The 16236-nt window shown below is 32.0% G+C and overlaps 4 protein-coding genes across 10 annotated transcripts; 1 reads left to right on the forward strand and 3 right to left on the reverse strand.

Moving 5' to 3' along the window:
• Positions 1-770: 770 nt before the first annotated feature.
• On the forward strand, positions 771-3240 carry LOC112500288 (25.3 kDa vesicle transport protein). 2 transcript variants are annotated; one of them, XM_025103737.1, is made up of 5 exons: positions 771-1034; positions 1592-1752; positions 1857-2000; positions 2442-2509; positions 3000-3240. In XM_025103737.1, the coding sequence occupies exons 1-5, from the start codon at positions 844-846 to the stop codon at positions 3078-3080; spliced, it is 645 nt and encodes a 214-aa protein (XP_024959505.1). In that variant the 5' UTR covers positions 771-843; the 3' UTR covers positions 3081-3240. The 2 variants fall into 2 exon arrangements, with proteins under 2 accessions (XP_024959505.1, XP_024959513.1); XM_025103745.1 differs by lacking the exon at positions 2442-2509.
• Positions 3241-3515: 275 nt separating this feature from the next.
• LOC112516621 (transcription factor LAF1-like) lies at positions 3516-4407 on the reverse strand. The gene is made up of 3 exons (XM_025123773.1): positions 4272-4407; positions 4039-4168; positions 3516-3960 (listed from the first exon to the last, which is right to left on the reverse strand). Exons 1-3 carry the CDS (start codon positions 4405-4407, stop codon positions 3516-3518), a joined length of 711 nt encoding a protein of 236 aa, XP_024979541.1.
• A 1411-nt stretch (positions 4408-5818) lies between these two features.
• Positions 5819-9225, reverse strand: LOC112510931 (transcription factor LAF1-like). Its single transcript, XM_025116287.1, has 4 exons — positions 8462-9225; positions 6863-8254; positions 6551-6680; positions 5819-6396 (listed from the first exon to the last, which is right to left on the reverse strand). The coding sequence occupies exons 2-4, from the start codon at positions 6996-6998 to the stop codon at positions 5847-5849; spliced, it is 816 nt and encodes a 271-aa protein (XP_024972055.1). The 5' UTR covers positions 6999-8254; positions 8462-9225; the 3' UTR covers positions 5819-5846.
• An 86-nt stretch (positions 9226-9311) lies between these two features.
• Positions 9312-12786, reverse strand: LOC112510943 (pre-mRNA cleavage factor Im 25 kDa subunit 2). 6 transcript variants are annotated; one of them, XM_025116320.1, is made up of 8 exons: positions 12571-12774; positions 11892-11937; positions 11204-11230; positions 10905-10998; positions 10753-10826; positions 10419-10505; positions 10167-10277; positions 9312-9673 (listed from the first exon to the last, which is right to left on the reverse strand). In XM_025116320.1, the coding sequence occupies exons 1-8, from the start codon at positions 12687-12689 to the stop codon at positions 9602-9604; spliced, it is 630 nt and encodes a 209-aa protein (XP_024972088.1). In that variant the 5' UTR covers positions 12690-12774; the 3' UTR covers positions 9312-9601. The 6 variants fall into 6 exon arrangements, with proteins under 6 accessions (XP_024972088.1, XP_024972080.1, XP_024972066.1 ...); XM_025116312.1 differs by having other exon boundaries at positions 11156-11230; XM_025116298.1 differs by having other exon boundaries at positions 10905-11001; positions 11156-11230.
• Between the last annotated feature and the right edge of the window lie 3450 nt (positions 12787-16236).

Consider the following 16236-nt stretch of genomic DNA (forward strand, 5'->3'; position numbering starts at 1 on the left):
TCAATATTAGATTCTTAACCATAAGGGTGGTATCTGATTGGTTTGAGTTTGAGCTTCAAATGTCAAAAATGCTGGAGTTTCCAGGTTTAAATACAAGAAGAAATAAAAATTCTCTTGTGACCACGGATGTTCAAATGCGATAACTCATGTCTATTTACAAAACAGGTGATTGTTATTGGATTAGTTGGTTCACATGACATGTTGGATATGCAAGTTAATTAAAAAAATATTGAATTCTTTAAAATGAAGAAGTCATTGAAAATGAATATATTTTTTTGAGGATGTTGACTTTTGACTGTAAATTTTTAAAATAAAATTGAAATGATTTTACACTAAAAATTACACCATGTAATTTTTGACTAAAATAAAGCAGAATTTCAAATCAGAGAGTCAAAGATTTGGTCCATTTTCAGGATTATCACTTAATTAAACCTATTTAAAGACTTACTTTTTCAATTATTTTAAAAAATAAAAACAAATTATTTGTCTTTTTTCCTTTTTTTTCCCCGTAAAATCCTTGGAGGCTAAGCTTTGAAATTAATTATCAAAAAAATTTAAATAAATAATTTATTTTTTCATATATTTTTGGATAATTCTTGGAGGCTAAGGTTTCTAGAAAACGTGTACGAAGCTTCTTTTTAGTACCACAAAAAGACAACAGAATCACTTTTCTCCTTTCTCTCCACTCCATTTCCATTTCCCTTTCCCTTTTCCGACTCTTTTCTTTCGCTTATAATAAGCGAATGCTCGTCGACTTCCGATTTCAAAATCCCCCAAAATTTCTGAATCAATTTTCCGATCTGAACCCACACAGACACAGTTGCAGGTGGAAATCAACAGCTGATGATGGTGAAGCTAACAATAGTTGGAAGGCTGAATGATGGGTTACCTTTATCACAAGGACCCATTTATGCTAACGATGACGACGTCACCACCATCTTCAAACAACACGCAGAGTTCTTGCTTCATGAAATCTCCACGGCGGCGTTGCCACCTTCCGCCACCACCATCTTCCACCATCACCATTGCTTCAAGTATGTTGCATATTATTCCACCTACACACCACCAATGATGCTTAAGTAACTAGAACATCAAATGTATGGTTGTTTGGTTGGTTTTTTATTAAGTCATCTATGGATAAAACTCTCTACATAAATTAATTTGTTTTTATATAAGTTGTGAGACCCGTTAAGCTGCCGACAAACAAGTCCTAAATATTATAGTAGACAGCTTTATAACATGTACACTTATTAGATCAAATAGTTATACGTCTTACATAAATGTGTTACAATAAGTTGATGAAGACATATTTCAAGCACTCTAACATGTTTGTTAGGACACTTTTGAACCAAACTGTTTTCTTAATCCTTTTCAAAACGGTACTAATAAACTCGTTAGGATGCTCAAATACATCATATTACAACACGTTTATATATTTAACTTATAATTATTTGGTTTTATAAACTTAAGTCAAAGAAACAGTCTTTTATGACATTTAGACATATTTTACGTCCAATAAAACAGATTTTGTACCAGTGGTCTGTGGAAAACATGTTGACTAATGATCTGAGTCTAACTCTTGTGAATGAAGCTACATGGTGAGGAATGGAATTTGCTTCATCACATTATGTGATGCTTCATATCCAACAAAACTTGCATTCCATTACCTTCAAGATTTGCAAAAGGAGTTCGACAAGGTCGATCGAGAATCCGTCGAACACGTTACCGAACCATACAGCTTCGTCGAATTCGGTAAATATATATGGTCGTCTGATTTAAGTTTTGGTTCTCATGTTCGTAGATAAACGATTTCTATTATTTATGTTTCTTTTCTTGATCTGTTTTACGATATGCAGATAAAGTTATTTGTAACATCATAAGACAATATATCGATACAAGAACTCAGGCAAACTTATTGAAGCTAAATGCTAACCACAAACAACAACTGAATGTTCATACCGAACAAATGTCGATGGTTTTTGAAAGGAGGAGAAAATCAGGTAAGAAGAGAACGTTCATATATGAATCACTAAGGTCCCGTTTGGTTTGAAGGAATGGAATAGAAAATCAAATACATTTTAATCTCATGTTTGGTTTGTTGTATTATTTGGATTTGAAATCCTAGGATTTAATTAAAATCCTTTAAACATAAGATTTTGAAATCTTTTGAAAGTGTTCGGGATTTCAAAGAATTTCGTATGATTGTATATAATAAGGTTTTAATTTTTTTTTTTCTAAAAACACTTCAATTCAATTATTTTTATATTTATTTACCATTTATTCTATAAATTATTTATAAATAATGAAATCCAATTTCATCCAAATCCTACAAACCAATTATTTCAAATCCATCCAAATCTGAATTCCTTAAAAATAATCCTGCAAATCAAACGGACCCTAACTGTTTATTTTCTAACATGTTCGTATTTTCGAATCATCAGATTTACTCGAGAGAATGATGAGAGCACATAAAAGTACTTCCCCTGTGTGGGGATCCAACACTCTTCCGGTAAATAAATACAACAATTAAACTTTTTTTTTTTTTAACCGTGGGTGTCTGGGGCAATTTGTGTACACTTCAACCAATAACTTCCACCATAGTTTTATTTTGGATTCGAAGTTATTGGGTCAGTATGTTGCTTTGGGCTTTGGGGGGTGTTACAACTAGAATCCGTGACCTCTAATGAGAATCCCTAAAGGCGCAAGCCTTATTGACAATTGAACCAACTACACAATTAAATTTAAATCCATTTGTTGGCACCTTTTAAATGTCGTAGAAAATTATATTAGAATGTCTAACTGCGTACTATCAAATTATTCTGACACATTTATATAGAACGCACAATTGTTTGGTTCCATGTCTTGTAAAACAGTCTGTTAAAATATTTAGACATCTTTAACATTCTATAAAACCGTATTTAATGTATGATAGTGCACGTTTTCCCGTTCAATACCCTTTTTAGGGTCTAAAAATCGCTCATGACTTTTATATTTCACAGGTTATTGCGGTGAAATGGATACCGATCACAATCGTCTTCGTTGTTGCATTCGTTCTTTTAGGGAGCAGCTTAGCCGTATGACGAGGACCCCGTTAATTTCTAGAATTAGAGCATGAGAATTTGTAAAGTTGATCGTTCTCAAGAGATGGAAAGGAGAAATCTGCATATTTGCATTTTGATCGATGTAACAATTAATGATTCATTTCAATTTTTATTTTGATAAGTAATAAAGTTGTCTGTATGGATTAATCTTTCTATATAGATTGAGAATGTTTTGTTTGAGAGAGTTTTTCATAGATAGAAGGAACGTGTTTTTTAATTCGAAGGGATAAGTTTGAGAAAAACTTGACTTTATGGATAAAGTTATTTCCAAGAAGCTTATTGAATTAATGTCAATTTCTATATCATTAAGCCATTACCAAACATTCATGTATAACTGATTGAATAAGTTGTGAATCTCATTAAACTCAATAAGCTGCTAACAAAGAGACTCTCAATTTCTTGAGTAATTACTGCTTAGATATACATTAAAATATCGTCTATGTTAAAATCTTCAACATGGAAGTCAAAAATTTGGTCATTTGCGATCTGGGTATCAAACATATCTTCGTTTGAACCATCATTTAGATAGTTTTGAGTCTCACTGTTATCTCTTGATCCTTCGTTATGCTGGTAGCCATGGCTAAGATGATCAGTGGACCGGTCAAAGTCCTGTTGAAACTCTTGATCTTGGCTGGTCCAGTCAACAGATAACCTGCTGACGTGAGAAACTAGTGGGACCGACTGATCCATGTCAGTAAACGAACTGTTGGTGATGTCAGCAGATAAGCTCGAGTTTGTGTGATTTTCAAGTTCAGGAGGAGCATCTGGTTTGGCAAGTCTTTTTTTGAGGTAAGAATGCCAGTGATTCTTTATCTCGTTATCCGTTCTTCCAGGCAAATGCTGCGATATCCGAGACCACCTAATAAACAAAAATAAATAAATCTAATTTATAAAGATAGCATTAAATTCTAGAAAACATATAGGCATAATTAGTTACTTGTTGCCTAACGATGCGTGGAGGGTCAAAATGGTTTTTTCTTCTTGTGACGAAAATGGTCCTCGTTTTAATCCTGGCCTCAGATAATTAATCCATCTTAATCTGCAACTCTTTCCGTCCCTCTGCAGACCTGAAATGAAAGAACGGGTTTGGTAAAACTCATATTCCCTTAATTATTTTATGAGAACCAGTTCAAATAAGACAATTAAATATCAGTATAATTAATTAATTACCGGCATAAATAGGGACGGATTTCCAGGCAACACGACCATGGTTGATGATAAAGCTTTTTAGCTTTAGGTCTTCATCAGGTGACCATAACCCCTTCTTGTTGTTGGCTTGTGGCGTTTCTGATGGCTTGGGCCTCATCTTCATACCAACAATAATTTAAATAAATTATTACGAATTTTTTAGTATAATTTCTGTTATTTTAAGAAAAAAGAGAATGAAGACATTGATGGATGAGACTGTAGATGCTATTTATATATATGTTATATATAATATTATATATATTATATATATATATATTATATAATATATTATATATATATATATATTATATAATATAATATATATAATGTATAATTTAAATTATAACTTTTGGAATAACATATTATATATACATAATATATAATATATCTATATTGATATTAATTATAATATAATCGTTTTTACTTATATATATATTTTATATAAATTGTAATATATAATATACATATTATAACCACAATGGTGGTGCCTGATTGGTTTGAGCTTGGCTCCAAAGGTCAAAAGTACCAGGAGGTCTCATGTTCAAATCCAAGGAGAAATAAAAATCCCCTTGTGGCCACGGAGGTTCAAATGCGGTGACTCCGAGCTATCTGCAAAGCAGGTGGTCGTCCTGGGATTAGTCGGCTTGCATAGCGGGTTGAATATCCAGGTTAATCAAAAAAATATATACATATTATAAATTATAATTTTATTTTTGGTAATAAAACTATTTAAATGATATTTTAGAGGTGATGTGGTCATTTTAATAATTTTTTCATTGGACTCGTGTTCTCTTCTGGTCATACTAAATGCATGACGAACAATTAGTCATATCCTATCCACTCATGTCTATCTAGTTTGTGTATATCTAAAATACAAGAAAATAAACTACAACAAAACCAGGTTTATTGAACGCCAAAAATGACCAAGGGTCGTTTACCAAACACTTACCTGGTAGACGCTTACCGGGAAATTTTAACATTACCATTTACTAACCGTGTAAAATTTTAGTCCACCAAAACGGCATCGTATTCAACAATTTACCCAGTAAGTACTTACCATTGTAAGAGTCGTTGCCATCACTTATCGGGTAAGACTTTTGGTCCTTGTCTCGTTCTTACCGGGTAAGATTCTTGATTCTTACCATATTCATCCAGTAAGGTAATGTGATTTGGTAAGCGCTTACCCGGGTAAGCGTCAGTGTAATAATAAACAAGCCTACAAGACTTAAGTTTATAGGGTCAAACAATAAAATGTTATATCTAAAAGTGTTACAATAAGTTTATATGATATTTTGGACATCTTAACAAGTTTTTTAAGACATTTTAAAAATAAAAATAATTTTATTGGTACACTTTTGAAGAAAAGTGTTCTATCAAAACAAGTGTCTTGTAAAAACATATGTCCACATAACATTTATCAAAAGTTTTATATAAAATAACCAATATGACAAACTATTCTAAAATAACCTGTTAAAACGTCGTATAAACTTATTGTATGATACAAATCATCTCACTTTTTTCATTATTGTTGCACAAATAAAATGTTACAGAGAAGTCTTAGCATATAAAGAAATCTTGTGTCAGACTGGCTAAGTCATCACAACTATACAATGATACATCACTATAGCTCAAGTTTTGACACATCTTATCTGCACAGATTAAGTCATACAAATCATTTTCTACATCTTGATGATCCACCAAACCATAGCTTGATCCTTCATTCAGCTGTCCACTACCATTCATAACTGATTTTTGAAGGTCGGAAGAATAACGATACGTGTTTCTTGAAACTAACGACCGGTACGAAGTGTCAAAGTTGCGAAATTGATCTAGTGCGAGCCAATCAGCAAATATAATCTTTGGTAACTTTCTGGAACCATCGGCTTCCGAATAAGGCGTGGAGGACCCTTCCAGGTGTCCAGAAGATTCTAGACTTGAATCTCCTCGTGTATAGTTCAACGGAGATGGAATTTTCTGTGTGTCTAAAAATACAGCTCGAGATTTCGTGTTTTCCAAATTCTCTACTTTCTTCTTCATATAAGAATGCCAGTGGTTCTTTATCTCATTATCAGTCCTTCCAGGCAAATGTTGTGACATCTGAGACCACCTGAGCAATTTTAGTGTTTCCCCCCATCAGTTTCTTTAAAATAGTTTTAACAAATTACATTAATCATCGTTCAAGACCACCGCTAATTTGCATTCATAATACGATCCCTTTTATGATGACGATGAAAAATAAACAAAAGGTAATGGTTGCTTACTTATTGCCTAGCATGCCGTGAAGGGTTAGGATGATCTCCTCCTCGTGTCGGGTGAATATTCCTCGCTTTAATCCTGGTCGAAGATAATTAATCCATCTTAATCTGCAGCTCTTCCCATTCCTTTGCAAACCTGATAGTCAAAAAGAACCAAGCACTAATCATGAAACTTGCTGGCACTGGATTTAAAGTCCATGTTTTCTATGTAGAACTCAAAAAATTTGTCAAAAAGATTGTTAATTTGAGGTGGGTATGACCTCACAAATGGTTATATGTTAAAAGATCGAATCTTTGAACAGTTATTCATAAACTTACCAGCATGAGTGGAGACAGCACTCCAGCAGCCAAGACCATGGTTTAGAATGTAATCTCTGAGCTTTTGATCTTCATCCGGTGACCATAATCCCTTCTTATGCTTTAGCTTTGCGTTTTCTGATGACTTAGACCTCATTGTGAAGAATGGGAATCTAATGAACAATAAATGAGAAACACGACTTCATGCGAGTAATAGAAAGTGAGGCTATAAAAAGAAGATTCCTTATGATATAAACTTATTAAATAATCAAGTTGGCAGACCTCCTTGTACATTTTACCCAAAGAGAACAGATTGATTAACCTAATGCACAAAGTGAATCTACAATATAAATAAACGCACGAATAACTGTCCCCTTGAGAGAATTTGAGCTAAACCTCTATACGATAGCATTTGACTTTGACTGTCGACGTAATACACTCCACAAAATTTCGAAGAAACTAACTGATATGCATTTATCAACCAGTGGTTCGTTTTCTTGGTGATGCAAAAGTTTGTTATCTCACCAGCTGAGGTCATAATGACGCAAACAAGCCGACTTTTTAACAGAGAGATGTATGAATAAATTGTTAATCTACCCTATGCGTAACTCTGATTGAGATAACGAAAAGGTCGTTGGTCAACCTCTAAAATAATGACACGGTATAACTATTATCACCCTTTGTCTGAGATGGGGGGGCAGGTAGCAGCCGCTCCAATAGGAAAAGAAGAAAATGAATAGATTAGGGGGGAGTAGAAGTGCACTCTTTTGACTGCTTCTAACTTTGCAATTTGTGTATCTATATATATAAGAAACATAAACCTTATGTCAACTCTCTCTTATAGTCAAAAACTAATTAACTAATACCTTCCCTTACACTCATGGTTTCCATGCCAATGAACTATAATATCCGAAACAAAGTCTACTTAATCTAACATTAGGGTGATTGGGAAACTTCCTTCGATCAACACAATTCCAAGAAAATTACCATGAGTGGAGAACCTAAAGATGAAGTTTCTGTTCACCAAAATCATCAGTAATGCTTATTTTAAATGCATCGTCATCTTTCAAGAAACCAATTTAAAAACAGAATCAATTCTGGTGACATTTCTTATCAACTTTTGCTCCAAATGGGAGTATTTCTGTGTTTTTTACTCGTTACAGCAGTTCATGTAAGTTTATCCATTATATTGATTTGTGAAATTTAGTCACCCTTCACAAGATTCCAGTGGGAAAAGAAGAGAGTTTGTTATGAAGAATGAGCTGAAAAGCTCATTAGAATACTACAAAGTAAGTAAACTACTACATTGACCTGTGAAACGTGTTAAGTTTCATTGGAATCCAAGTTTTGTGGGAAAACTATATCATCTTTACATGCTGGATGAAACAAAACCCAGCGAGTCAGCAGGCAGGCCTGAATGTAAAGAAATCCCATTTAGTAAGCAGAAGATTAATCAAATGAATATCAACATAAGCATAAATAGTCTATATCAATTACTACATTATCTTCGACTACCCAGATAGACCAATATTCATCTTTTAAAGAGAACAAAAAAAAGATGCAAATTAGCAAAAATTGAACTTTTAGAACAGAAATGAATATAAACATGGACCAACTCACTTCATGATTGGTTAACCATCAATGACTTCATCCCTTTGGCTGCCCTTGAACCTGGGAACACGTCAGCCATGGCTCGTGGTAACTTATCAGAACTATATAAATCACAACACACATAGCAATTAGTAGATAAAGTATGAGATTTGTACCTTTTTTTCTCATTTACAGTGAATGATAATATTATATGGCTTCGTAGGGTCAAATATAGAAGCTTAAAGTCTAACGATATATATGCATCACTATCAAATTGCTAATTGAAGAAACAAATCCACTCTTACATATGGAAAATTTATCTTTGAAAGCAGTTAATCTCCAATCATTTACTTTTCTTGGTTGACTGCTGAATGGGACAGGCTCAGGCTTTAGCAAATTTTCTAATAAACTAATCTGATCATACCATCATAATTGACTTATTTGTTAATCTGCCCTCTTTATTATACTGAAGTGTTCTCACTCTGTGGTCCTGGAAAGTTAGGCATGATTCCTGCTTACGTGTTGTTCCCCTGCTCATAAATTGTCACTATCCACCATCAACTTCGCCTTCCTAAATGTCATTACAATATCATCTGCAATGATCACCCTTTTGGTCCTCACTCATCCTCCAAAAAGGTTCACAATTACTATTTCTTTCAATGAACACCAAATATGCACATGAGAAACTCAAAATCTCTCAACTAATGAAATTTGACTTTTAGAGGGTACGGTTATGATGGGATTTTGAGAAACGCGTTAGGGTATCATCAAAATACCTCAAAGAGGCTCCAAAATTGATCTGCTTGGAAGAATGCCAACTTCAAACTTAGGTGTGATGGGGCACAGTAAGTGGCTAAACTTGTAATGATGAAACTATTAGCAGTAAAACTGTCCAACCCATAAAATATACCAATCTTCTACATTTTAACAATTAAACAAGAGTTGCTGTTCTACTTTAAAAAAGATAAAGTGAAAAGGAATTGTTATAGAGAATACAGACATTATGTTTGCTTAAACTACTTGACACTAATGGTAGTTTAAATTTAAACTACTGAATACTGATGGATGAACCTTAAGGCACACCCACTTTCTTCATCTCAATGCAGCAAACTGTCATTCTAGCTATATCATCAGACTCTTCTTCTTTAGCTTCTTGTCAACTCATCGAGTTTATGAATGGATCATGTTGAACTGAAATCTAGACAGCTGCTGCGGAATGGTGGATATGACAGGCCCATATCTCTGCATTAAAATGTACAACAATATACAAAAATTTGACTAAGAAAGATTAAACGTTTTCTAAATAACAGGGGCAGCCCCCAGACCCTTTTACCCTCCTGTCAGCTGTTTAAGTCAGCATGCCACAAACCAGGTGCTTGAGGTTTTTTGACTTTTTTAAACTTCTTTTTTACCTGTATATGGTCTTAAATAAGAGGTATGTGGAACCATTGATATAACACTTCTTGTAGGCATGTTGGGTTCCGGTGAGAAGGAGAGTTAAAGGTGAGAAGCGTAAGAAGAGATCTCCACCCTTGGATGCACATTAGGATGAGATGCACCGAGATGCACTGGATCAATCCGTGTATCAAGTGCGATTCAAAGGTGGGTTTGAGATTAAAGGTGACCAAGGGTCCAGATCCCTTCTTAAGTTTCTCACCTTTAACTCTCCTCACACGATCCTTTGCCTCTTGTAAGCTCTTAAAATATCATTGAGTAATAGTTGAATCCACCACACCTGAACATTGTCATAGAGCTCGAACAATGGAACAGCAAGAAGTTTTAAATTTTTGGGCACTGCAAAGTACTCTCTTTCTGACAAGTGAACAAGGAAAAGTTTCTTACACTCCTGCATAATCAACCAGACCAGAAAGACCATTGTTTAGACCGATTGGAATGGGTAGATAGGAGACAATCTAAGAAGTCAGCCACAAGAGGAAGAAAAAAATAATCAAGATGCATTTATGCTATGATATTTTCTTTTTTTTACCTTGGGTTTGGTTATGTGTGGAGGGCAGTACGGGTACATTATGGTCTCAAAATTAGGCCTCCACCAGATGGCGACACACTCTCCTATCTGCAATTAGATGCCAGTTGCAAGAAGGACAAACCCATCAAAATCATGAAATCTTTAAATTTCCAAGATGATCAGATAGTTCGAGATGTGTAAAGAGAAAGGCTACACTTTCCATTAAGAACATGTAAAACAGTTGACCACATGAATGTAATTTGAATGCAAGAATTCCAAGTAAAGATCTTCGTTCTACCCAGGGTATAGTGAAGAACAAAGACCCCAACAACAAAGCTTAAGACCCAAGAGGTACCTGCCAATCGGGCTGAAGACCAGTAGAATTAGCTGCAAGTTTGCTAGACAATTTCCTTTTCAAGCCCTCAATTTCTGCAGAATTAAAAAGTGCTACATGATTTGATATGCAAAACATGGTACCGTAGCTATCAAAGAAGTATAAAAGTATACCATTTTCTCCTGGCTTCAGACGACCACCAGGAAGTTTGCAGAAAGTGTTCCCGATTTGTAAAAGCAAAATGTGAGGATGATTATGCTCCTGTACCTGCTAGATTAAGCCGGTTATTAATTTTCCATTGAAGCAGCTTAAAAATACAGTCACCATGTGGAGCCATCCATGCTTATAAAGATAAAATGATGAAGAGACATCAACATACAACCAAAAACAGGCATGGTGAAATTGAGTTCTTAGGGATGAATACATGTTCATTAGTACTTGCGAAGACATAATACACAGAATATTTCCTTACGTGATATTTGGGAAACCACCGTTCAACCTGGAAGCCATAATCATAAGAATACAACTTATGTTGCTGAGATTTCACGATTTGGAAGTCAAATGCAAACATAATGAGAAAGAATAGAGTTGGTAAGGATCTACATCCAAAACGAGTTAACCTGACACAATCTACGTGGCATGAGAAGCCTGTCCATCACACTACTTTGCCTATAGATAGTTACAGATGGACTGAATTTCATAGTATGTAACGTGTCAGAAAGCGAGGATACATATATATATATATATATATATATATGCACACATATATGGAAAAATATATTGACAGAAATATACTAATTACTTGATGAGAGTTCACAACAAATAGTTTGCAACCTTAACTTCGCTTGCAAATCTAAGCACATTGCCATGAAACTAGCACCAAAGTATGTATACTTTACAAATTCAAGATAAATCTTGGCCACCAAAATCTGTCCATTATGTACAGAAACAACTTTGCAGCACCAAACATGATCTGGGCTTGCAACTCAAGCTAGCCTTACATCTATACATGTCTTGAAGTCTAATCTAAAGTCTAAACTTCTGTTACAATACTCAAATAATGCTGCAACTGTTTCAAGAAGACACAAAATAAGCTACTTTTACATGAACTGTGATATAACAAACAACAAACTCTGTATTAAAGAAGAAGATAGAAAGACCAGCAAAATTCCTTCAACGCTGGTCCTCATGCCTTCCTTCATATAGCTGCAACACAAATCAAATATAATTAAAAAAAACCATTTAATTAGTGCTGTGAGAACAATATATGATAAAAACAAGGAATGTAATATAACACTCAATTTGTTCTAAAAACGAAGAGCTGTTGTCCCAACCCCATCAAAGCTAACATTTATTCAAAGTTCATATTATCAACTGACCCTTATATTACTGATTTATGTGGTGTAAACAGTTAGACATTGCTGAATTAGCATGAATTCATGATCTTGCCTTCCATAACTCTAAATGATCTTTACTAATTGATGTTTTCTTGAACGATATATAATTTATACAGTTACATAACCTGATGTAGCATATATTCCAAGAAAATATCAGCCGCTCCCAATATACTATTTTGGTTTCGCCCCTGAAATCTAGGGTTTTTTGCGTAAAGGGGATGAAACCCCAGGTAAACTTGTATTATTTGACAAACAACTTGCGAAAATCCGATGGGCATACACATCGCAAAATGTCTACCCAAACATGCTTTCGGTACATAGTTAGGGTTTTGATTGTAGAACAATCGCAAGAAATGTTGCAAACAACAGCTCCATGGTTTATAAGAACAGAATTAGAAAATTCAAGAAATTACGAGGGTCAGAAAGATTAAAAAAAACTTACTTAACTTTCATACGAGCGAGACGATCAGCGACGGAAGTGTCCTTCTCCATCTTCGGCTCCTTGGTGCCGAAGGTATAGCTCGACAATGGATACGTATTCACCACCGCCGACGTTACCATCTTTACCTGAAAAAAGTTTCCCTCTCTAGAATTGAAGGTGAATTTTCCGACCGCCTGAGGTAGGATAAATAGGAACTTCTCGATGCTCTCGAACCGCCGGCCTTTCGCCGCTGTAAGTATGAAATATTTGGGCTTATTAACCCATAAATATTTTGGGCCTGAGCCCAAACCAGTTATTTACCCTTTTTGTCCTTTTTTTTAATTTAATAAAACAAAAACCCCAAATACAGGATAGGTAATGGGTTCGATCTCTTCGTTAGTCTTAGCCGCTTAGTTAGTAAAAAAAAATACCCTCTTACATTGACATATTTGGAGGCAGGTTTCGTATAAAACCGATTGGAGTCATCAATAAACAGCTTTTGTCCAAAAACCTCAACTTATCAAAAAAAGACCTTCATCTTTCCGCTTTTCTTTTATTTGTAGATTATATAACTTTATTTTTGAGATGATTATATATCGGGATTGAGTCTTTAGACATTTTTTAACAAAGAATCATGGGATTTTCTAAAACCATATAGTCTCAGGTTCAAATCCAAGAAGGAATAAAAATCCCCTTGTGGCCACGGAGGTTCAAATGCGGTGACTCCGGGCTATCTGGAAAGCAGGTGGTAACCTTAGAATTAGTCGGCTCGCATAGCGGGTTGATTATCCAGGTTAATCAAAAAAAATTTAACGTTAAACATATTCAAATACAATGTAACTACCGATTCTTACTAAATATTATATCATTAAAACAAAAACTAATTACGTATTTTTCGTTTCAATCTAAAATATTTAGAGAGTAATTTACATTTTTCCTCGTCGTGCTTTTGTGATTTTATATACCAATTCTTATGAGAGGGTTATTTAGTGGTTGGTCTTTTATATAACACAGATAAAAAACAAAGGTGCTTAAATTAACCTCTATATTTAAAGGTCAAAAATATTGGCCTCTATAACTTTTTTTTTTTCGTAGTATTAGTTTTATGTATGACAAATGCAACAAATAACTCAAACACGTTATTTATTTTTTGTGAGGTTTGAACCCTTAACCGATAGGGTGTCAGAGGCCTTTTGATTGGCCTCTATAACTTATATACTATTATTCCACGAGTCTTTATAATATTTTTATATATTGATTAATAATTTGTACTGAATATATTTATTTTTGTGTTTTTAAATCATAAATTATATTTAAATAATTTAATTTAATATTTAGAAAAAATGTTATACAAATAAACTTGTTATCTATTATTAACTATAATATTAGAGATATTTTATAATGTGTAATTGAAGTTGTTCTTTTATGTGTATACGGCGTCTAGACAGAGTAGGACATGACATAATAGAACGTGACATGATAGAACAATTGTTCAATATTTGATAAGATAAAACTGGACAGAACATGACAAGTAAAATGATTAATTTACTCATGATAAGTTGTTTATTTTAATTATTTTATGTTATTTATTAAATTATAATAAAATAATTATTTTTTATAACAAAATATATCGTTAGAAAGTCTTCCTTGAAAAAATTAAAATGACACCAAATAAAAAAATTATGCAGTTTCCAGTTTTTACTTTTATCTCTTTTCTACATTATTTATTATTATTATTATATAATAATTTACATAAATCTATACTATATTACAAAACATATGACAAAAACTCTTAAAAACCATTTTTATGCATGAAATATTGTTTATTGATCCATATTACTTAAAATTCAAGATTAATTTTGTGTGAGTACAACTTATTAAAGTTGCGTTTTTAAATTCGTGTAACTAACTGCAGATAAACAAAATCAAATACACGATAAACATCCATTTTAAATATATAAAATCTTAAATATAATTAAAATAATCATTGAGTTCTAATAGAATGTTTAATTATTATCTTTATAAAAGATTATATTATTAAACCAATATAAATTACTTTGTTATTAAATCTAAATTAAATTGTAACAAAAAATTGAATTAAATAAGTTACGCCAAAAAAGAAGAATTATTAGATAGTTAATTTGATATTGGTATCGATTTTAATTTTTTTATGCTATATTCAAATTTATATTTCATTCAAAAATAAAAACATTATCTTTTTCTCAAAACCAAATAAAATCGTGTTATCTCGATAGAGACAATAAATAAAAACTAAACATTAAACTGAAGATTTATGTCGCTGCATTGTGCGAATATCATTCTAATTAATAAAAATTTAGAAATCGTATAAAAAAATATTTTGAGGACAGTAGAATGAAAATTTAAGAAACATAAAATACAATAACATTTAAAAAAATGAATAAAATATAAAAAGAAGACTTATTTGATGTTTTAAAAGAGAATTAAGTTTTATTTTGAGGTTATATTGGTAAAATATAAATCCGTTCCACCAAGTTCCATGGGGTAGGGGTGGAACATGTCTGTTCCACTTTGTCCCTTTCTGTTCCACATAAAAGTCATGTCAAACATAAGACAGAGATCTTTGTCATGTTTTGTCATATCCTATACAGTGTTCCAAATGCACCCTTAGTATTAATCGAGTCCATCATTCTTTATATTTGTCCTTTATAGTGTTTTTTTAATGGTTGAAAGTTGATTTTACTAAATAATATTAGAATAGTGCTCGCATAATATAACGAGATACATCTCAATTTTAATATTTAATTTTATTATTTATCTTTGTCAATATAATACGGTTTTTAGTGGTTTTGAAAAAACGATAATGTTTTTATTTTTGAATAAAATATAAATTTAAAGATATAATAAAAATTTGGAAAAAAGTATATCGATATCAGTACCAATTTTATTATTTAAAGTTTTTATTTTTTTTTTGTGTAATTTTTTAATTCAATATTTTATTTATAATTTAATTTAGAATTAATAACGAAGTAATTTATTTATCGTTTAATAATATAATTTACTTGTGATATTGAATTTTAAATAATATGCATCAATAAACAGTAGTTTATACATAAAAATTGGTTTTTAAGAGTTTTTATCAAATGYTTTATTATATAGTATAAATTTATATCAATGATATAATAATATAATATATTATATTATATTTAATATTATTATTATTATTTAGAATTCATATATAATATATTATATTTCCCATATTATAATCGCATATTAGATTACTTTTTGTAGAATATTATTTTTGAAACAACATATTTTAAAAAGTTTGTTGGAAAATACCAGTTTATATAAATTAATTTTTAAATTATTATTTTATAAAAAGTTTGTTGAAAGGTACCGATTTAGAATTTTAGATAAAGTGTGTTAGAACTTATTATTTTATATAAAATTTATTAGAAATTATTTTTTTCCTAAAATGTTTTTTGAAACTTATTAATTTATATAAACTATAAGAGAACTTGCACAATGTAACGAGATATAATGTTCTATTTTATTATTTGTCTCTGTCGATGTTATAATACGATTTTATGTATTTTTAAAAAAGTAATAATAATTTTATTTTTGAATAAAATATAAATTTGAAAAAAAATATATCAATGTTAATATCAAATCAATTATTTATAAGTTTTTATTTTTTTAATATAATTT

Source organism: Cynara cardunculus (genome assembly GCF_001531365.2).
Source record: "Cynara cardunculus var. scolymus isolate 2C chromosome LG 1, CcrdV1, whole genome shotgun sequence".
NCBI classification, from domain to species: Eukaryota; Viridiplantae; Streptophyta; class Magnoliopsida; order Asterales; family Asteraceae; genus Cynara; species Cynara cardunculus.